General features: G+C 48.1%; 2 protein-coding genes and 1 non-coding gene across 7 annotated transcripts in view; 1 reads left to right on the forward strand and 2 right to left on the reverse strand.

The window, feature by feature from the left end:
* LOC132217058 (xaa-Pro dipeptidase) overlaps positions 1-21,905 on the forward strand; it is a 467,255-nt gene that overhangs the window by 297,925 nt on the left and 147,425 nt on the right. The gene's annotated exons all lie outside the window — the stretch shown is intronic.
* On the reverse strand, positions 1,318-1,391 carry TRNAT-AGU (transfer RNA threonine (anticodon AGU)). The gene has a single exon. It is a non-coding gene; the product is annotated as a tRNA-Thr (tRNA).
* Positions 3,200-21,905, reverse strand: part of WDR88 (WD repeat domain 88) — a 40,890-nt gene continuing 22,184 nt past the window's right edge. Inside the window, 6 exon segments of the mRNA XM_059665531.1 lie at positions 3,200-3,421; positions 5,269-5,361; positions 10,727-10,795; positions 12,810-12,892; positions 14,632-14,819; positions 18,478-18,607. Coding sequence (XP_059521514.1) covers positions 3,254-3,421; positions 5,269-5,361; positions 10,727-10,795; positions 12,810-12,892; positions 14,632-14,819; positions 18,478-18,607 — 731 coding nt within the window. The 3' untranslated portion in view covers positions 3,200-3,253.

Genomic DNA, 21,905 nt, shown 5'->3' on the forward strand with positions numbered 1-21,905 from the left:
AAAGCAACCACACAAATGAGCAGCATGAGGTATATTAATGACTGAGAGCCCAGCACAGTGGAGACCTCACTCCTTGCCCTTACCTGGCAGCAAGGTGGAGCTCTACCTGAGAGGCTGTCCAAGGAGCCTTCCCCAAGGCTGAGGTCATTCTCCAGAGGGTCAGCATATGTGAAACTCTTCCCAGGGAGCAGCTGACAGTGTGTGTACATCTCCCCTCAGTGGTTGAGCATGGACCTATGAACCAGGAGGTCACAGTTGGATTCCCCGTCAGGGCACATGCCCAGGTTGGGGGCTCTGTCCACAGTGTGGGGCATGCAGGAGGCATCTGATGGGTGATTCTCTCTCATCATTTTTCTATCTCCTCTCCCTTTTTCTCTGAAATCAATAAAAACATATTTTTTAAAAACAATTCCATTTACAACATCAAACAGAAGAGCATACTTAGGATTAAATTTTACCCAAAAATGTGCAAAATTTGTACTCTCAAAACTAAAAAAGAAAAAAAAATGTTGAACGAAATTAAACATCTCCCCTAGCCACATAACAGGCACATGCTCAAAACTGACCTGATATCCCTCAGGCTAGCAGTAAAGAGGTCAGAAAAATACCAGCCTCACAATGACTCAAGCCCTTGTTACCAATAAACTCATCTCTGATATTCCTATCAGAACTGCAAAGCCTCAAAGTATCTTTAAAAGTTTTTCTTTGCAATGTCAAACAAAAACAACCAAGCTACAAAGGGCAAGAAATTGACCTCAAAGCAAAATGTAAAAGACAGATGATAAACCCTAGACCCATGGGAGCAACTTCTGGGGCAGATGAATTTGAGTATTGGAGACACAGACTGATGCCATAACTGCAATTTCTGCAGCTCGTTGAAACTGTCCTGTTACGATTGACATGGATTTTGTTGTTTGACAAGAGAATTCCTGGGTTACTTTTTTATTATTCCAATGCCCCAGACTTCGACTCAGTTGCTGTGGGTCAGGCCCTCGGAACGTGGATTTTTACACAGCCCGGGCTTTAGGGCGCAGCCTCACTCCTGGCCCCCTGGAAAAGCTGCCTCCAAACTCGGGGTACTGCTTGATCCGTTCCCTCCCGACAGTTTTCATACTCTTATTACTCTGGGGTCACGCTGGCCGGATTCAATCCTCCGGTGGACTCCAGGGAGGGCTAGCGACCAATCCAGCCGCAAGCAGGGGGATGGTCTGAAATGACTTCTCAGAATCACCCTCTCACCCCCGAAATGGGGAAGAGATGGGTAGGGGTGCAGAGCAAAATTGGAAATGGGCAAAAAGCTTGCGAGACGCTGAATGCAGGCACCGCTGGGATTCGAACCCAGGATCTCCTGTTTACTAGACAGGCGCTTTAACCAACTAAGCCACGGCGCCGCCCGCATGGGTACCGCGAGAATCTATCCCCCATTACTAGCCTCTCCAGCGGTGCACGCATGCGCACAAGTTTTGCCGGCGGCGGACGCATGCGTGGTGTATACATACGCCGCTGAGTGGAGCGCTGGAGAACCGCGGTCCTTGAGGCCGGCGCGCGGTGGCTGGGGCCGCGCAGCGTTCTCTTAGCCGTCTCTGGAGTGTCCGCGTCCGGTGTGGAGCCACGTGGCTTCCTTCTTTGGGGGACGCTAGCTTCTGCCCTGGCGCCCGAACTCCACCAGGCTGTCCGCAAGGCCGAGTCCCCTTCCGCTCGGAAGATCCCCGCCCGCTATCGCGGCCGGACAGCCTGCCAGCCCTGCGTGGGGCCTGGGCGCACGCCCCGAGGTGGTCGTGCAGTGACCACGCACAGGACCCATCGCACTGGCCCTCCTCGGTGGCCCACCTTAGCCGCACCCTGTTATCCTGGCGGCTCATCTGCACGCCTGTCGGGACCAGACCCACAGCTTCAATTGGGCCGCTTCTCTGGAGCACCAGCACCATTCATGGGGAGGATTCGGCTGCAAGTCAAGGCCGTACCCACCCAGGCTTCCCACTTGCCCAGTCTGGGTCTCCTCACCCAGACACATCAGCCACTTTGCCCCGGCCTTTGAGCAGCAACAAAACCATATGCTAGTACTGCTAATCCATTCGCCCAGCAATTCAGGTGGGAGAGGCCCGTCCACAGAAATGCAAGCTTCTGCAAAAATATGTGCACAAGAAGGCTCACTCCAGTATTATTAGTAATAGCAAAGGAACGAGAAACAACCTAAGTGCCCATCGCTGAGGACAGTGTTGCCATACGTAGTCCACCCATCCTCCACAGCAGAAAGAATAATACCTCTATGCATGTCTTTTCGAGACTACCAGCAACAGGACTTCACTTCAAAGGAGAGCCGAAGTGCTGAGAAATTGTGAATTTTGACATGTGTAACTAAATGGCTGCCTACTGACCAGCCACCAGGGTTGAGCAGTCGCCAGGGTTGTGACTGAGGAGGGTATCACTAAGCACAAAGAATGACGATCAGGTTACCGTGCTCCTGAGCAGACTTACAGGATGCCAGACAATGGGCACTAAATAAGTGAGTCCTGCAATTACGTTTTTTAAATGGACCAAGGAGCGTACGAATATTTGACCCATGAGCAATACCTAATGGAAAAGGGAGGCCTTTGTGTTTGTCATCTGAGACCTTCACCTCTGAGGTAATTACGTTGTGGCTATTCTGTGGAAGCAGAAGGCGGCAGTCCACGTGCGTGGGCATGTTGGGAATGGAAACGTCTGGGGGGGAGAGTAAGGAACATTCTGTGATAGAAATGCCCACCACCTGCCTGCCTAACTGGACTACCTCTGCTCGGGCAGGTGGCCATCTGGGAGCAGTAGACAGGGAGCCACCCACAGTCTCGTCCACAGAGGAGGCCCCACACATCTTCCTCTTCATTCACAAGCCCTTCCTCGGGTTGCTACCCAGCCCCCAGGTCTGCCTTGCAGGGCCACTCCAGAGCCCAGAATGGGAATCCAAATGTGTCTGGATGAACACCAGGACAGAAAGCTCATAAATAGCAAGAATGCTCCTGAAATTCACACGCACACTTTTTCCAAAAGGATCTAGGTTTATTTTTCCTGAAAACTAAAAGCATCCAATCCTGTTCAGTAGGGTGTGTGGAGCTGAGGCGGAACCGTGGCGGGAGCCCAGCGAGAGCATGGCGCCTGCCCCAGCCAGACAGGCCCACCCAGCCAGGGACGGGCCCCAGGGAAAGGTCCTTGCAGAGCCCTGAGACCGACGTCAGAGCTGGCCTGTGCTCAAGTCACTCAAAGGACCCAGTGGCCATCAGTTATCCTTGCCCAAGCTGCACTCCCTTGCGGGTGAGCCCTTCCTTTCTGACGACGAGGCCTGTGCTGACAAACTTGCATCCATCCGGCAGAACACACATTTGGTGACTATTTCAGAAAAGACGTCACTGTCGTAGGTGGAGAAAGGCCTTTCACATGCTTCACACTGACATGAAATGTTCAAACATAATAGAAAAGAGGTGCTAGTCAGAAGGGATCAAGGCATGCAGTTAGAATTCTCTCACCCAGACCAACCACCGTGGGTTAGGTGAAGGAGAGAGCTGCCTCCTCTCGGAGGTTTCTGTCCGAGCGAGGGTGGGATTGCAGGCCACTGAGAGAATCGGCATAGGCCTCTCCCTCTCTCCCCGCAAAGAGCTATGCAAGTATTGCCAGGGGTTCGGGGGCAGGATGGCAAGCATTTGGCAGTGGAGAGGACAGGGTGGAGGGTTCTAACCCCCTCCTCTGCTCTGTGCAAAGAACCATGGGGCCAAGGGGATATCCTGATATCACTTTTAACATCACTTTTAGTAGAACCGTGAAAAGCGAATAAGCACAATTTCTGAACAAAGCAGGGATTTTTGCTAGATGATGAAGTTGCTGAGCATCCTCCTCCATCTCAGAGCCTGTTTCTGGCCAAAGCACACAGAGAACAGTCGATAGGGCAGCCCAGCTCACTCACTACATCTGCTTCCCACAAACAAGTGAGCGACACCACGGGGCAGGGGGGCTCTCGGGCCATGGGGAGGGGTCTCTCGGGAGTTCCCATCACAACACAGCCCCCTGAGACAAGCCTGCAAGGTGGCATGCCTCTGCCCTAGCGCCCCAAGCTCCTGTGCTTGGCCACCCTTGCCTTTCAGGATACGAAAGCGTGCAGGAGGACAGACCAAGCCCTGTATGGGACAGGCCCTCTGAGAAATCTGGCCTCGGAGACAATCCAGCCTTTTTCTTAAATTAAATCTTCTTTCTTCCACAGTATAATTTCTCATGGCCCAACCCCAGAATGACAGGGCTCAGAGGAGGCAGCCCCTGGCAAGTGGAGGACATGGGCCAGCACTGCTCTGGTGCTAGTCAGTCAGCTTCCAGGGCCTCAGGGCCAACATGGCCTCAGTGGCTATGAGAACCTGCTGGCCACAAAAACGAGGTTCATGTGGCTCCCACCCCCCACTCCCCTACCCCACAGTGCTGGTCCTAAATTAGTCATTCCAGAAGCAGTGGCTCCCAGCCAGACTTTCTGAAAGGAGACAAGCCTAGGTGACTGTGGGATTCCAAGGGAAGGAAGACTCAAGAGGGCCCAGGGTAGACTCCTCAGCCTCTTAAAGTGGCAGCCAGGTGTTGGCTCCATGGTCCTAGTAGGGACAGGCCCCCACTGCCCCGGGAGAACCTCTGTGGCCAGCCCTGGCTGCACCTGGTGAGGCAGAGGATGTGCTCTTTCTACCATCAAGATCTTTCACTAAAGAAACACAGGCACCGGAGCCCTTTCCATGGGCAATGGGGCACTGAGAGCCTGACCAGAGGGTCTGCTGCCAGCGTGCAGGAGGCGCAGGCAGTATCCAGCTGTGTGCCCAGTGCTCCCTCCGGCTCACGTCCCAGTCCCCTCACTCACTCCACTTCTCAAATACGTACCAGGCTCACTTCTGCCTCAGAGTCTCCGCACTGGCTGTTCCCTCTGTTGGGAAGTTCTTCCCCTAAACACTGGCACCATCTTCAAGTCTTTGAACAAATGTCACCTTCTCAGTGAGCCCTATCCTGCCTACCCTTTGAGCAGCCTCCAGCTCTCTCACTCCCCTTCCCTGTTATTTTTCTCCCAGTTACTCAGCACCATGTGACTCACTAAGTATTCCCTTATTTCTTTGTTTTTCTCCCCTTTTACAATTTAAGCTCCTTCAGGATAAGAAATTCAATCTGCTCATGGTTTCATTCCCCAGTTACAGAATATTTGTTCAAAGAATAAATTAATTTGTAGTGGTAAACTAATGAAAGCCTTCATTTGGCTTAATTTTATCCAGTACCAACCTGGTTCACCTTTAAGCCCCGGGCCTCTTTGCACTTGATTACCAAAGGAATTTGGTCAATTTCTTCAATATTCCATAGTCTCATGGTCCTATCCTAAAAAAAAATTAAACAGCAAACCAGCGGTCACAAAACGGACTCTTGGGGCTGGGCGGCCCCAGGGAGGCGCAGCTCGTCAGGTTACGTGTGGAGAAACTTGACCTGCAGAGGAGCAGAGTTCAGGTGACCAACTGTCTCAGTTTCTCCAGCACCTTTCCAGCTTTTGCTCTGCAAGTCCCATGTCCCATTTGTCATCAATGGGTGTGGAAGTTCATAATAGGAGCTGAAAGCAAAATATCTTCAATGCCAAATGGATATGCGTAGATGATTCACCTGCCATAGGGCATTACTGTTCTCCACAGTTTGCAGTTCACAATAATAGATCATCCATCACTGTCATTCACTCCCAGTGATGCGACTTAAATATTCAACTTAACTGCATTGTAACTCTGAGTTTTAACAGTTTGCCTTTGATTCTACCTATGGATTAACTGTTGAGCTTTGTTTCAACATAGTGCTGATAGAATTTTTAAACTGTGACTATCGTGACCTGTTTTGTAAGAGGATAGTGAAAATGAGAACAATTACAAGACCAATGACAGCATGGCCCATGCGTCACCAGAAAAGGAAGCTACACAATTGTGTTTAATGACAGTTACACACATAAAAGTAGATTAGGGGCCCTGAACATCCTCCAGTATACCAAAAGGTTGCAGGTTTGACACCAAAACGTTGCGAGTTTGATTCCTGGTCAGGGCACATACCTAGGATACAGATTCAATCCCCGATTAGGGCACATACGGGAAGCAACCAATCCATGTTTCTCTCTCTCCCCTCTTCTTTCTCTATTTAATTAAAAACCAATTTTAAAAAATCAATTAGCCCTAGCCTTTTTGCTCAATGGTTAGACCATCAGCCCAAAGACTGAAGGGTTGAGGATTTGATTCCTGATCAAGGGCATGTACCTCAGTTGCAAATTCAATCCCTGGCCCTAATCTGGGCGCGTATGGGAGGCAATCAATCTCTCTCTCTCCTTTTCTAACTCTATCTTCCCCCTCCTCCCCCTCCCCCTCCCCTCCCCCGCCCCCCCCTCCTCCTCCCCCACCTCCTCCTCTTCTTCCTCTTCTCCTCCTCCCTCCCTCCCTTTCACTCTCTCTCTAAAGAAAATCAATGGAAAAAATATCCTTGGGTGAAAATTAAAAGAAAACTGTCTCTTCACAAAAACACCTAGACTGGAGAGTCAATAACCAGAACAAAGCATACTGCACGGTATGCAGAAATACCTGATCAGGTTTGGTAGAGAAGAAAGTGTGAAAAGCACATATGGTAACTGAATGGGGATGAGGTAGGCAAGTTCTAAATTATTCAAAAGTTTTTCATCTTCCACAAAAATACTAATGTGGAAAAAAAAGAAATATAAGGCATCCAATTTGAAAAGAAGTAAAATTATCTCTATTTGAAGATTATATGACCTTGTATATAATAAATCCTAAGGAATCTACTAAAAAGCTATTAGAACTAATAAACAAGCTCAGTAGGAGGGCAGGATATAAAATCAATACACAAAAATCAATTGTATTTTTATACACTTGCAGTGAACAACCTTGCAATTGGACAATTCCATTTAGCATCAAAAGGAATAAAATGCTTAGAAATAAATTTAATAAAAGAAGTGCAAAACTCACAGACCAATATCTAAAAAATATTGTTAAAACTAAAGAAGACATAAATACATTGAAAGACATCCCATGTTCAATGAATCAGAAAACTTAATATTGGTAAGATGGCAGTAGCCCCCAAAATGATCTCCAGATTCAACACAATCCCTATGAAAACCCCAGCTGACTCCTCTGCAGATATTCCCTAAATGATCCTAAAGTCCATATGGAAATTCAAGGGACCTAGAATAGCCAAAACAATCTAGAACAAGAACAACAACTTTGGAGGATTCAAAACTTACTACAAAGCTACAGTTATCAAGACAGGGTAGATCAGGCACAAGAAATAGAAACATAAGTCCATGGAATAGAATTGAGGCCCAAAATACTAGTAAACCCTCACATTTATTGTCAGTTATTTTTGACCAGGGTTCCAAAACCTAAAACTAGAAAACTTAGAAGTAAACATAGGAGTAAATTTTTGTCACACAGGATTAGGCGGTCGTTTCTTAGATTTGACACCAAAACACAAGCAACAAAATACAAAATAGATAAGCTGGACTTCATCAAAATTTAACTTTTGTGCCTCTTTTTTTTTTTTTTGGTTAATACTTTTGACTATATGATTACATTATACAATTTCCACTATTCACTATTTTGTATAAAGCCAGTTACAATACACACAATATTTCAAATGCAACAATATGTATCAATCTACACAGATCTGCAAAGTTTACATGCCATTATGAAGCTTGATCTTAAAAATACCTGCAGGAAAATAAACATTCAGATATGGCACCAAAAGCACAAGAAACAAAAGCAAAAATAAATAACTGGGACTATCTCAAACTAAAAAGCTTCTGCACAGCAAAAGAAACAGTCAACCCTGGCTGGTGTGCTCAGGGGGTGGAGCACTGGCCTGCGCACCAAAGGGTCTTGGGTTCAATTCCAGAAAAGGGCGTGTACCTCGGTTTGCTCTCCATCCTCCCCTGTTGGGCTCCTGCGGAAGACAACCAGTCGATGTGTCTCTCTCCTCTCTTTCTCTTTCTTTTTTTCTTACTCTTTCTCTTTTTCTCTCTCTCCCTCCCTCCCCCACTTCCTCCCTCCTTTCCACTATATCTAAAAAGCAATGAAAAAACAATCCTCATGTGAGGATTAACAAAAAAAGAAACAATCAAAAAAATGAAAAGGAAGTCTGTGGACTGGTAGAAAAATAATTGCAAATCATATATCTGATAGGGGATTAATATCCAAAATATATAAACACCTCATACAAATCAATAACAGAAAAACAAAAATTCCAATTAAAAAATAGGTAGAGCCCTGAGCAGTTTGGCTCAGTGGATAGAGTGTCGGCCTGGGGATTGAGGGGTCCCAGGTTCGATTCTGGTCAAGGGCATGTACCTTGGTTGCCGGCACATCCCCAGTGGGGAGTGTGCAGGAGGCAGCTGATCAATGATTCTCTCTCATCATTGATGTTTCTATCTCTTCTCCTCCCTTACTCTCTTAAATCAATAAAAATATATTTTTAAAAAAATAAGAATATACACTGAGCCCTGGGGTGTAGCTCAGTTTGTTGAGCATCATCCTGGTCAGGGCACATTTTGTCCCCGGGTCGTGCGTATAGGAGGCAACCAATCGATTCTCTCTCTCTCTCTCTCTCTCTCTCTCATAAAGACTTTTTAAAAATCTAAATAAATTGTTGTATCCAAGGACAGAAAGAAACATCATAAAATGTTTTATATTTTTCTTAAACATGTTTAATTAGTCCTACTATTAATTACTACTAATTACTGCTAGTAACTAGTCCTATTGTTGCTTTATTTAAATAAGAGCATTTATGTAACAGAAAAGTAAAACATAAAGAATAAAACATAATTTCAAATAAACACTCATTTTTCATATTTTGTTTTAATTTTTACTTTTTCCACTTGCTTGAGTTATAACTGACAATCATTTTTCATGGCTTTCTTTGTTTGTTCTTTTAATCCTCAGCCAAGGATATTTTTCCATTGTTTTTTTTTATAGCAATTTTTAAAAATATGTTTTTACTGATTTCAGAGAGAGGAAGGGAGAAGGAGAGAAAGATAGAAACATTAAGGATGAGAGAGAATCATTGATCAGTTGCCTCCTGCATGCCCTTCTGGGAATTGAACCCACAACTGTGCCCTGACCGGGAATTAAACCATGGCCTCCTGGTTCCTGGGTCAACACTCAATCACTGAGCAACACCGGCCAGGCTCCATTATTTTTTTAAAAGAGAGTGAAATGGAGGGAGGAGGGAGAGAGAGAAAGAGAAACATCAATGTGAGAGAGGCACATTAATTGGTTGCCCCCCGAATGACCCCTGACCAGGGCTCAGATTGAACCTGCAACCCAGGTAAGTGCCCTTGACTGGAAATCAAACCAAACCCTCAACCGTTTGGTGTGTGGACTGACACTCTAACCACTGAGTGACACAGGCCAGGGCATTTTTTCATGTTTTTATCCTGTATAATAAAGGCCTAATATGCTAAGTGTCTGGTCATCTGGTCAGCCGTTCAACCAATCAAAGCATAATATGCTAATGATATGCTAAGGTCACTCGACTACTTGCTATGACATGCATTGACCACCAGGGGGCAGATAGTCAACCTGTCGACTAGTCGCTATGACATTCACTGACCAGCAGGGGGCAGTCAGTCAACTTGTTGACCAGTCGCTATGACGTGCAATGACCACCAGGGGGAAGACGCTCCAACCAGCAGGTTAGCTTGCTACTGGGGTCCAGCGGAGCGAGAGACGGGCCAGACACACTCTGGAGCCCTCCCGCAGTCCCTCCTTGACCCTGATCATGCACCAGTGGGGTCTCTTGTCCTGGCCTGCGCCCTCTTGCAATCCGGGACTCCTCAGGGGATGTCAGAGAGCCAGTTTTGGCCAGATCCTGCAGGCCAGGCCAAGGGACCCCGCCGGGCCTCTAGTATTAAAATAATAACACATAGCCCTGGTGTGGCTGGTGTGGCTCAGTTGGTTGGCCATCGGGACATGCACTGAAAGGTTGCTGGTTTGACACATGCCTGGATTGGGGGTGCAATCCCTGGTAGTGGGTGTGTGTTCTCACATTGATATATCTCCCTCTCTAAAATGAATTTATTAAAAAAAATCTTTAAAAAATAAAATTAAAAAATGACACATATGGTTTTCCTGTCAGGCATGGTAGTATCCTGGGTTGATACTGCCCAAGCAGAGTCTTGTCCACAGTCTCATAGATTTAGAAACTCTCAGCTTAGAGAATGACATGTCTCTAATAAAGGTGGGGGGCAAGGTGACTCCCCGCTTCTCTGATCCTCACACCTGGAGGACAGCCCTCAGGCTATCCTGGGCTAGTCGCTAAGTGCCAGTGAAATGGGAATCCCAGGATGCAGTGAGGTAGGGAGGGAAGACACCTGGGACCTCGGTGTTCTCTGCTCCTTGTCTGCAGCCGATGCCTCCCCCTCCAAGGCTCTGGTTGGCTTTACCACTGACCAGTCTGGCCAGGCCCTTGTTCCGATAAAACTCAAATGCCAGTGGTGCAGGCCCAGAAATACCTGGCAACTCCCCACATGAGGGGCAGAGGACCTTCCTTTCCCTGTACACGCGGCTCCCTGGAGGGGGACGGCCTGGCCAGGTGTGGCCCTCAAACTGAGCCTGCCCAAGAATTTTACTGGACAATAGCGCTTCTGTTATCACCAATTCTCACAAATGCAATAGAGATTTCAGGTCACTCAAAGGTTGGCCACTTTTACCTTTGAAGCAGACAGGATCCATTTCTTGTTGTTGCTAATGGCAACATCCATCACCCAGTCATTATGGCCCTGTGGAAAACAGAATTTTAACAAGGATCTAGAACAGTGGTTCTCAACCTGCCTAATGCTGCGACCCTTTAATACAGTTCCTCATGTTGTGGTGACCCCCAACCATAAAATTATTTTCGTTGCTACTTCATAACTGTAATTTTGCTTACTGTTATGAATCATAATGTAAATATCTGATACGCAGGATGTATTTTCATTGTTACAAATTGAACATAATTAAAGCATAGTGATTAATCACAAAAACAATATGTAATTATATATGTGTTTTCCGATGGTCTTAGACGACCCCTGTGAAAGGGTCATTCGGCCCCCAAAGGGGTCGTGACCCACAGGTTGAGAACCTCTGATCTAGAAGAAAGGTTTTATAAGAACAACAAAAACAAACAAAACAAAAAAAGTGAAGAACCCAATGTTGCTTACATTTAAGAGTAACTACTAGTAATTGTGCTTCCCTGGTTTCACCAAGGACATTTAAGGTGGAACACAGAAGGTAAAGGCTGGTGGTACACATGTATGTCATTTTTATTTTCTTTATTTTTAGAGAGAGAAGAAGGGAGAGATATAGACATAGAAACATCGATGAAAGAGGAACATCATTGATTGGCTCCCTCCTGCACACCCTACTGGGAATTGAGCCCGGAACGGAGGCATGTTCTCTGACCAGAAATGGAATCTGTGACCTCTTGGTGCATGGGGTGACGCTCACCCACTGAGCCACACGGGCTGGGCCTTCATGTGTTTTTTAAAAACAGGAGGACAGGAAGAGAATTATTGTATTCCCAGCTGGTGCCAGAGCACCTCTTGCAGGCTTTTGCTTTCTTTGTTCTAGGGAACACTACTCACAGGTCCAATTGGTGAGAGGGCTTTTGGCTTCAAGTGACTACAAACTTAAGCAAATGGGGGATAGTTTTCCTCAGATACAAAGGAGCTCAGAGGAGATGGACACCATTGCTGGCCAGACATTTGATGACGTCAGCTCTGTGTTAGCATCCTTATCACTCTTTGGCCTTTCTCTTCTGCAAAGAGGTGGACAGTGAGGCAACATGGTTTGGTAGGAGGACAGGGAACCAGAGAGAAGGTTAAACTGATGTGCATAACAAAAGGGCAGGAATTTGAGGGTGGAAGAATAGAGAGAGAGAAAGGAGAGGAGAGGAAAAGTGAGCAGAACAAACTAACAGGAGGACAAAGGGACTTAATTTTAAGCACAGGGCAGTTGAACATTGAGTTTTAAGCCATTTATTTGCTGTGATATAAACTCCTTTTCCCCCTCCAAATGCTCGGAGAAGAAAGCTCAGGCAGACCAGCCATGGGAGGCTGAATGTTGTGGCGATCAAGGGGACATCGTCTACATTTGGTCACAGGGAACAGAGAGACCAAGACTCATGGATGCAAGCATTCCCAGCCAAAGGTGCCACGAAATCACAGGATCGAGGAGTATGCAGACATCTTAGGGTGGGACAGCGGCAGTGAAGGAGCTGGTCCTGGGACCACCGACCTCTGGAATCGGGCCATGTTGGAGAATCCATGCCCTTATTATAGAGCTACTCCTGTGGAGGCTTCTCTAACTTGCAGCCAAAAGCACCCAATTTTGGAGCCCACAGCTTTCTGTGCGCACCTCACTGTGGCATTCAGCCTTCTGCGCAGTGATTTCTCTTGTTCTTACACACTTTCCCATCTCTGAGTTTCTGCATTTGCTTTTCCATCTGCCTGGCATTCCCTCCCACAAGAGCCTCACTCATCCAGTCCTTCCTTGCCATCTGTCTCTCAGCTCAAAGGCCACCTTCTCCATGAGGCCCTCCCTTCCCACCCACCGTGGATTGTCCCTGCAGTCCGTTTCTACATCGCCCATTGTGGTTTCTCCATTTCACTCACGCTGTCGATGGTTTGCTTGTCCCACAGGGGTATCAGCTCCACAGGCGACATCTAGGTCTGCCGTGCCCCCAGCATCCACCACCCCGCATGGAATGACTAAGGAACAGAGCTCAGATGCTCTATCTGATGCTGGCATTGGTACCTTCAAGGAGTGCTTCAGGTAGCCTTCTCCGACATCCCAAATAGCCACAGTCTTGTCGAACCCTCCAGACACGAGAAAAGATGCTGCAACACAAAATCAGAGTCTCAAGGGGTCATCTTCCCCAGCCAACTGCTTCCTCCTGGGGGAGGTCCAAGCGGGTCTGAGGCTGTGTCAGTGAGGTGCCTCATGGCTCACTCTGAGGACACTCTGACCCTTCCTGATGGTTCAACCCCAATTACAGGTGATTCTCATTACTAATGGTAGCTATATTCTGTCAAGTCATTATAAACACTGAATTTGCAAATACTGAACCAATGTTCTTAAGGGAAATACAGAGTTAGGTTCCTGTGAGCTTCTGGTCACATTTCCTTCACTGATCAATACATAACCTTGTTTTATGTCGGTTTCTGTTTAAAGACACCTTATTTATAGATATAGTGTTTATTCATTAGAACTGAATTCACGGCCATCAGTTCTGTAACTCTTGCCTGAATGAAGCTTCTGTCACATGTGTTTTCCCCATAAGGCATATCGCAGCGTTGTCTCACTTAGGAACACTGGACAGCAGTGCAACCCTGTACTGGGGGTCTGGCTTAAACAGTAACTCACCAACTAAAAGCTCAAATTGTGAAACGTGTCACTAAATAGACCACAAAAAGTACACAGTATGATAAGAGAGATGAAACAAGAAAGCAGCAAGTCACCTTGTTCAACTTCAGCTGGGAATGCATGCACAGGCTAACTCAAGCTCCCTGCTTCAATTCACATATCCACGAGTGAACACAAAAGTGCCATGAGTATTGACTTTAGGGTTACAAATAAATTTTAGCCTGTAATTTACAAAGATGGAATCTGCAAATAGCAGCGATTGACTGTGCAACTCTGAACCCAATAAAGCCAAGGATAGGAACTGGCAGGGCACCTCGTAGTGGGGTCTGACTTTCACAGAGGCTGCTTCTGAAGAGGAAAAGTTATTCAGAAAAACCCTTGCATTTCTCAAGTGAGACTGTGATTGTGTGGGTGCTGGCTGGGTGCTCCCCACACACACTCCACGAGGATGGAGGAGTTTAACCTTTGGCTCCTGGGTCTCGGGAGCAGTCACTCCCCCACAGGGGTTAGCTGCCATGGCAGCTTATTGTCATTGCCCCTTCATCTGGAAATAGCTTCCCAATTTCCCTCACCTATTACCAGTCCTTCTGCTTCAGAGTGTGCTGACCTTAACCTCTAACTCTGGAGATGGGCAAGCCACTCAGACCAGGCCAATCAGTACCTTTCATCCCCTGCTAAAGTGATTGGTTCAGAGATGGGCATGTGACCCATGCTGAGCCAATGGGAGTCTTCCGTGGGGCTTGTGCTGGGACCATCAGAGGGAGTTTCTTTCTCTAGGAGTGTCAGCAGCCAGAACCGCTGTTGGCCTGAACCACCAGGGGCCACTTGGCCTATTTGGGGGGAAATACCAACACAAGAAAGAAGCTGATCTAAGTAGAAGAGTTGGCTCCCTGGCAACATAGTCTGAGTGTCTGGACCCAGCCACATCTCAAGTGAGACCAGACCCTAGACTTTCCCATTACAGGCGTTAATTTCTTTTGCTACTTACACCACATTGAACTGAGTTTCTATCACTTACAAACTATATCTATGAATCTCTCTCTCTTGCCTTTTGTTGTTGTTGTTGTTGTTCTTGTGGAAAAGAAATCTACCCTCACTGCCAACAGCATTGAAAATCAACTCTGTGCTGAGGAAAGTTCACGTGAATGAAACACGAGGAGCCCTGCCCGGCGTCCCCACACGTGCAGCGTCCTCCTAAGTGTGTGTTACTCACTGTCTCTGGCAAACTGGCAGGAACTCACAGAACCTTCGTGGCCATGCATCAGAGTTGCACAGGCTCCCTGGTTTCGAAACTCCCCTGTATGGACGTTCCATATTTTTAAGGTTTTATCCCAAGAACTTGTACACAGGAAATGGCCGCTGGAGGTAAAACAGCAGCTTGATACTGCATTGTCATGTTCCCTGAAACAGATGGAAGGGTGCACATGTTAGCACTTGGCTCCTACAAAATCTGATGGCCCACCCACATGGGGGAGGGGAAGGGAGCGGGCATTGGAGCTGATGCACTGTGACCTATGGACTTGGTTCCTGCCTACCAAGTCCTGACAGTAATTGCTCTAACTATGTCTCACTATTCCGGGATTTCCCCATCATGGCAATACTGACATTTTGTACTGAATAACTCACTGTGCTGCTAGGGAACTGATTTGTACATTGTAATATGTTGGGTGTCATCCCTGGGCTCCACCCACTAGATGCCAGTAGCCCTCACACCTAGTTGTGACAACAAAACTGGCTGCAAACACTGCCAAGTGTCCACTGGGGTCCAACTGCCCCTGCAGAGAACCGCTGCACTGTTCAGAGCTGCTTGAGGCTTGAGGACAAAGAGCAGCTGGAAAAAGCTGTGGGGACGGTTAAGGGACTAACAGCCGTCAGGCCTGGTGATGGATCACATGGCTCTCCCGTTCACCCTCCACCTCCTCTCTCTCCAGGACCTGGAGGCTTGGCCAGTCTCCCCAGGGCCCCTGCCCCACCCTCTCCCACTCACTCCTCTTTACCCCAACTGCTCGCTCTCTTTCTCTTTTCCTCCCTCTCTCTTTGTCTGTCTTCAGCGTCATTAAAGCATATTGTAATGTTGTGCATTTAATTACTATAGTTTTGGGTTATCCATTCTCAATTTTTAAATGTCTTCTTGTTTTGAAAAAAGAAATCTGTGAGCACTTTGCTGCTTTTTTTTGTTGTTTGTAATCCTCAAAGTATTTTTCCCATGATTCTCATCTCCTGTTATAGACAGAGTTTTCAAGCAAATCTATGAACATAAATGAGCATCTCTGAGTAGCCTGGATCATAAAGTCAATCCTTTCACCTGAGGAAAGGGTTGGACAAAACTGTTTTCTAGTGCTCAGGTCAGAATTTTGGACTCTGTTTCAGTTCTTTGAAATGCGCAAACTGAGCCGGGGGGGGGGGGGGGGGGGGCGGCATGGGGAGGAGTCAACTTCCCAGGGGCATTCAGGGTAAAACTTTCCAAATTCCTGTGCCTATTGGGCTGAGAGCCATCTTGGCATCCAGACACTCTCATTGGGTTTAAACCCGGAGATGGAAAATAAAGGCCGCCCCAGAGTCTGGACACTGTCACTGGGGTAGATTCAGACCAGGGATAAATCTATTCTCCAGGATGGGTTCTCATTTCAAACAAATTCCACTTCTCATCAAAGCCCATTTCTCTTGGTACCAATGTTTGGAGGGAGTGCTTGTGTTGCACGCGCATGTCTGAACAAGATGGAGTCAACGCACTTCTCTCTCTTCCTCCCGTGCAGCACAGAGAACAGCCCTGGCATTTATAGAGCAAACAGAAGACCGGAGGGTGGAGAAAGGAAGGCAGACAAGCCAGGCTCTTGGGACCAAAGGGGAGCCCGCTGTGAGGCCCCAGGGTTTTCCTTTTACTTCGTATATCCTGGACTGGGCCCTGGAAAACCTGTAAAACAAGGCAAGGGCGAACAAAGGGAAGGCCTCCAAATGAACTCCTTCTCCCTAGCCAGAGGCAGAGCCTGAGAAAACAGAATACCTTTAGGCAATACCCACCGTACTCCAGCCAAATATCTTGGGGGAAACTGCAGTCCCATCCCTACCTCTTTTAAGTAGCCCTGCTTTGATGGGCCCTGGCTGGGTGGTTCAGTTGGTTGGAGTGTTGTCCCATGCACCAAAAGGTTGCGGGTTCAATTCCTGATCAGGGCACATACCTAAGTTTTGGGTTTGGTTGAGGCACATACAGAGACAACGAACTGATGTTTTTCTTTCACTTCCCTCACTTTCTCTCTCTCTCCCTTCCCCTCTCTCTAAAAATCAATTAGCCTAGCCAGTTTGTTCAGTGGTTAGATTCCAAACAAAGGTATGTACCTTGGATGCAGGCTCAATCCCCGGCCCCAACTGGGGCATGTGCAGGAGGGAACCAATCAATGTGTCTCTCTCACATCAATGTTTCTCTGTGTCTCTGCCCCTCCCTTCCACTCTCTCTCAAAATCAATGGGGGCGGGGGTGAAATATCCTCAGGTGAAGATTAACAGAAAATAAAAATCAATTAGAAAAAAATCCTCTGGTGGAGATTAAATTTTTTTTTTAAAAATTTTTTTTAAATATATTTTATTGATTTTTTACAGAGAGGAAGGGAGAAGGATAGAGAATTAGAAACATTGATGAGAGAGAAACATCGATCAGCTGCCTCCTGCACACTCCCCACTGGGGATGTGCCCGCAACCAAGGTACATGCCCTTGACCAGAATCGAACCTGGGACCTTTCAGTCCGCAGGCCGACGCTCTATCCACTGAGCCAAACCAGTCAGGGCTTAAAAAATGTTTTGATGGGCAATTATAATCACGCTTGAAACAAACAAAAAGATAGAAATCCTCAGCCCCCCCCCCCCCCGCCAAAAAAAAAATAGAAGATCTAAAGACTGATCAAATGGAAATTTCAGAACTGAAAAATACAGTAACCAAAATTAAAAACTCAATGGGGAGGACAGAGAAGAGCATTAGTAACTATGAAGGTGGACAATATAAATTAACCTATCAAAAAAAAAATGAGGGGAAAAAACAGAACCTCAGGAACCTGTGGGATTATAACAAAAATATCTAAGCATTTGTTTCACCAGGATTCCAGAAGGAAAGGAGAAAGAGAGTGGGGCTGACAAAGTAATCAGAGAAATTACATCTGAAATGTTACCATATTTGGCAAAACACATAAACCTATAGATTGAAAAATATACAATTCCAAATAGAATAAATTCAACGAAATCTATACACAGACACAGCATAATTAAATGTCTGAAAAGTGAAGACAGAGAAAAAAATCTTGAAAGCAGTGAGAGAGAAATGACACCTCACCTAAAAGGGGGAAGCAATTTGAATGACAGTGGATTTCTCATCAGAAACCACAGGAGCCAGAGAAAGTGACATGACAGTTTTTACATGCTGAAAGAAAAAAACTTGTCAACCCAGATTTATGTATCCAGCAAAAATAGCCTTTGGGGATGAAGAGGAAATCAAGACATTTTCAGATTAAAGAAAACTAAGAGAATTTATGGCCCTCAGACCTACCCTAAAAGAATGTCTAAAGGAAGTTTTTCTAAACAGAAGGAAAGCAGTAAAAGAAAGAAACTTGGAACATCTGAAAGGAAGACAGAACATAGTAAGCAAAATATGGGTAAATATAGTAGACTTTCCTTCTCCTCTTGAGTTTTCTAAGTTATGTTTCACAGTTGAAGCAAGTGTGTGTGTGTGTGTGTGTGGGGTGTGTGTGTGTGTGTGTGTGTGTGTGTGTGTGTGTAACAAAATATTTATGCTTACTACTTGCAAACGTTAAAATCAGTTAAGATTATGTTGTCTCCCAATAAGACAAATGCACCCAAAGCCTGTCCCATCCCACAGGCTGGTGGTTTCCCCGGCCTGCCCTCTGCCTTCCCTTTCCCCCTTTGCAGCCTCTTCACAGCTGCCCAGGAGATGCCCAGCATGGATGCTGGCTAACAAGCCGAAGGTATGCAGGCCAAACCCAGGAGGGCATGAATGGGGACCCTGCCCCCTCCCTGCTGCAGGATGCTGCCCGGCTTCCTGGGCCCCTCCTCACGTGTTGATGGTGAGCAGGGTGGCCTGGGATGTAATATCCCAGATCTTGACACTCTTGTCCAATGAGACGGAAGCCACCTTCTGGCTATCAGGGTCGAAGCAGCAGCCTGTGACTGATCTTTTGTGATGATCTGCAGCACAAGGAAAGGTCTCATTATCCATGTTCCACATCCTGAGCCACTTGCTTCTCATGGCCCAAAGGCTCATACTACTCCCCAACAATGACAACAGTCCAGAAACACCATTCCAGTTCTCACACATTCCTGAATGCCTACCACATGTGCCAGGCTTTGAACAAGGAGTACAGCCGATCTGCTCCCTGTCCCAACAGAGCTCTCAGTCTGATGGGGATTCACCCTTGAGTGGGCCATGCCCCGCAGCATACCAGGGGCCATGAGAGGAGGGCGAGGTATCTCACAACTCCTGGCCAGGATAAGTCTGGCCCAGCCTGGGGCAGCCTGAGAGGTCGAGGAAGGCCCAGAAGTTATCAAGGGAAGCAGGACAGGAAGAGTGCTCCAGGTAGAAGGAAAAGCATGAGCAAAAGCTTGGAGGTGGGACAGGGCATGGAGAAGCATGGTGAGCAGCTAGAAACCAGAGAGTAAGAAGAGGTAGAGTAGGATGTGACACATTAAGGGAAACACACAAGCTGTGAGGCACTGTACATATATTGGGTCCACATTGCTAAAAACAGACATAAAGCACATACAAAAAATAACACTGTGTGTGCAAACACACACACACACACACACACAGAGAGAGTTCAGGAAGGCCACCCAGCAACATCCTATCTAATAATAGACAAACATGGTAATTAACCATACCTTCGCTACCATCGCCATTGGCTAATCAGCGCAATATGCAAATTAACTGCCAACAAAGATGGCGGTTAATTTGCATACTGTGGGCAGGGAGGGACACTGGGAGCTGCCATCCAGGCCCCTGTGTGTGATCCCAGGAGCTGCTGGAAAGCCAGGCCGCAGGCAAGGTGGCCCCCTGGGACCCAGGAGCCCATCAGCGAGGTCTGCAGGCGAAGCAGCAATCAAGCTATGAGGGGAAGGGGGAGGGGCAGAAGGAGCTACAGGAGCAGCTCTGGCTGGAGACTGAAGACTCCGGCCACAGCAAGGAGCAAAGATTGAAGGCTCCAGCCGCAGCGAAGACTGTGTCCAGAGCGAAGATGGAAAGTGGTGGCTAGAGTGAAGGTCTGGGTCCCGGGTGCCAGAGGAAAACTGGTGCTGGCAGCCAGGGGAAAGAAGGCCTATTGCACAAATCTTTGTGCAATGGGCCTCTAGTATTGTTTATAATAGGCATCTCTGGGGAGGAGACAGGACAGGTACAACAGTCTTTAACTTTTGACTTTACACATCAAATTTTAATACAAAGATTATATATTTTTTTAACTATTTATTTTGCTACTAGAGGCCTGGTACACAAAAATTTGTGCACTCGGTGGGGGGGGGGGGTCCCTCAGCCCGGCCTGTGCCCTCTCACAGTCTGGGACCCCTCGGGGGATGACCACCTGCTGGCTTAGGCCCGCTCCCGGGGGGTATTGGGCCTAAGCTGGCAGTCAGACATCCCTCTGGCAGCCCGGCAGCCCTCGGGGGATGTCCACTTGCCAGCGGGGAGCAGGCCTAAGCTGCAGTCAGACATCCTTAGCCCTGTTGAGGAGGTGGGAGAGGCTCCCACCACCACTGCTGTACTGGCAGCCATCAGCCTGGCTTGTGGCTGAGCAGAGCTCCCCCTGTGGGAGTGCACTGACCACCAGGAGGCAGCTCCTGCATTGAGCGTCTGCCCTCTGATGGTCAGTGTGTGTCATAGTGACCAGTGATTCCCAGTCATTCCGCTGTTAGGGTCAGTTTGCATATTACCCTTTTATTATATAGGATAGAGGCCTGGTGCATGGGTGGGGGCCAGCTGGTTTGCCCTGAAGGGTGTCCCAAATCAGGGTGGGGTCCCCACTGGGGTGCCTGGCCATCCTGGGTGAGGGGCTGATGGCTGTTTTCAGGCTGGCCAAGCCCCCTGGCGATGGAAGCTCCCAGCCTCTCCTTTTTTTCTTTTTCTTTTTTTATTCTGAGATTTATTTACCTTCTATCATTGAAACTTTGTAGCCTTGAGTGGAGCTCAGAGCCAGCCAGGGCGGGCAGGAAGCTTGGCTTCCTCCATCGCCAGGGAAAACCCAAGCCTCCTGCTCACTCCAGCTCTGTGGCCATGGCCAGCTGAAAGCAGGTATCTGGGGTTTATTTATCTTCTATAATTGTAACTTTGTTGCCTTGAGTGGAGCTCAGAGCTGGCCGCAGCAGGCAGGAAGCTTGGCTTTCTCCATCATTGGAGCAACCAAGCGTCCTGCTCACTCTAGCTCTGTGGCTGCCGGCTGCCAACTTGGTTGGGTTAATTTGCATATATCGCTCTGATTGGCTGGTGGGTGTGGCTTAAGATGCAGTGAAGGTACGGTCAATTTGCATGTTTGTCTTTTATTAATTAGACTAAAAGCCCGGTGCACAAAAATTTGTGTACTCGGGGGGGAAGGGGGGTTCCCTCAGCCTGGCCTGTGCCCTCTCGCAGTCTGGGACCCCTCGGGAGATAACACCCTGCTGGCTTAGGCCTGCTCCCGGGTGGCAGAGGGCAGGCCCAATCCCTAGGTGCAGCCCTTGGTTGGGCTCAGAGCAGGGCTGATTGGGGAGTTGGGGTGCCGTCCCCTGTCATTCACAGAGCAGGGCAGATTGAGAGGTTGCAATGCCACCCTCAGTCACGCTCAGGGTAGGGCCAATTGGGGGGTTGGGGCACCGCCCCCTGTCACACTTAAGGCAGGGTTGATGGGGAGGTTGCGGCGCCACCCCCCTGTCACCCACAGAGTAGGGCCAATCAGGGGGTTGGGGAGCTGCCCCTGTCACGCACAGAGCAGGGCCCATCAGGGGGGTTGGGGCTCCTTACCCTGTCACGCACAGAGCAGGGTCGATCAGAGGGTTGGGGAGCTCCCCCCTGTCACGCACAGAGCAGGGCCCATCAGAGGGTTGAGGAGCTCCCCCCGTCACTCACAGAGTAGGGCCGAAAGGGGAGTTGGGGCACCGCCCCCTGTTCACACACAGAGCAGGGCGGATCAGGGGGTTGGGGCACCACCCTCTATCACCCACAGAGCAGGGCTGATCAGGGGGTTGGGGCACCACCACTCTCACACTCAGGGCAGGGCCAATGGGGAGGTTATGGCTCTACCCCATCACATACAGAGCAGGGCCTGTGGGGGAAGGAGGAGTTGGGGCGCTGCCCTCTATCACCCACAGAGCAGGGCCGATCAGGGGGTTGGGGCACCACCACTCTCACACTCAGGGCAGGGCCAATGGGGAGGTTATGGCTCTACCCTGTCACACACACAGCAGGGCCCATGGGGGGTGGGGGGGGTTGGGGTGCTGCACCCTGTCACACACAGAGCCGCAG

Source organism: Myotis daubentonii, chromosome 15, assembly GCF_963259705.1.
Source record: "Myotis daubentonii chromosome 15, mMyoDau2.1, whole genome shotgun sequence".
NCBI lineage: Eukaryota > Metazoa > Chordata > Mammalia > Chiroptera > Vespertilionidae > Myotis > Myotis daubentonii.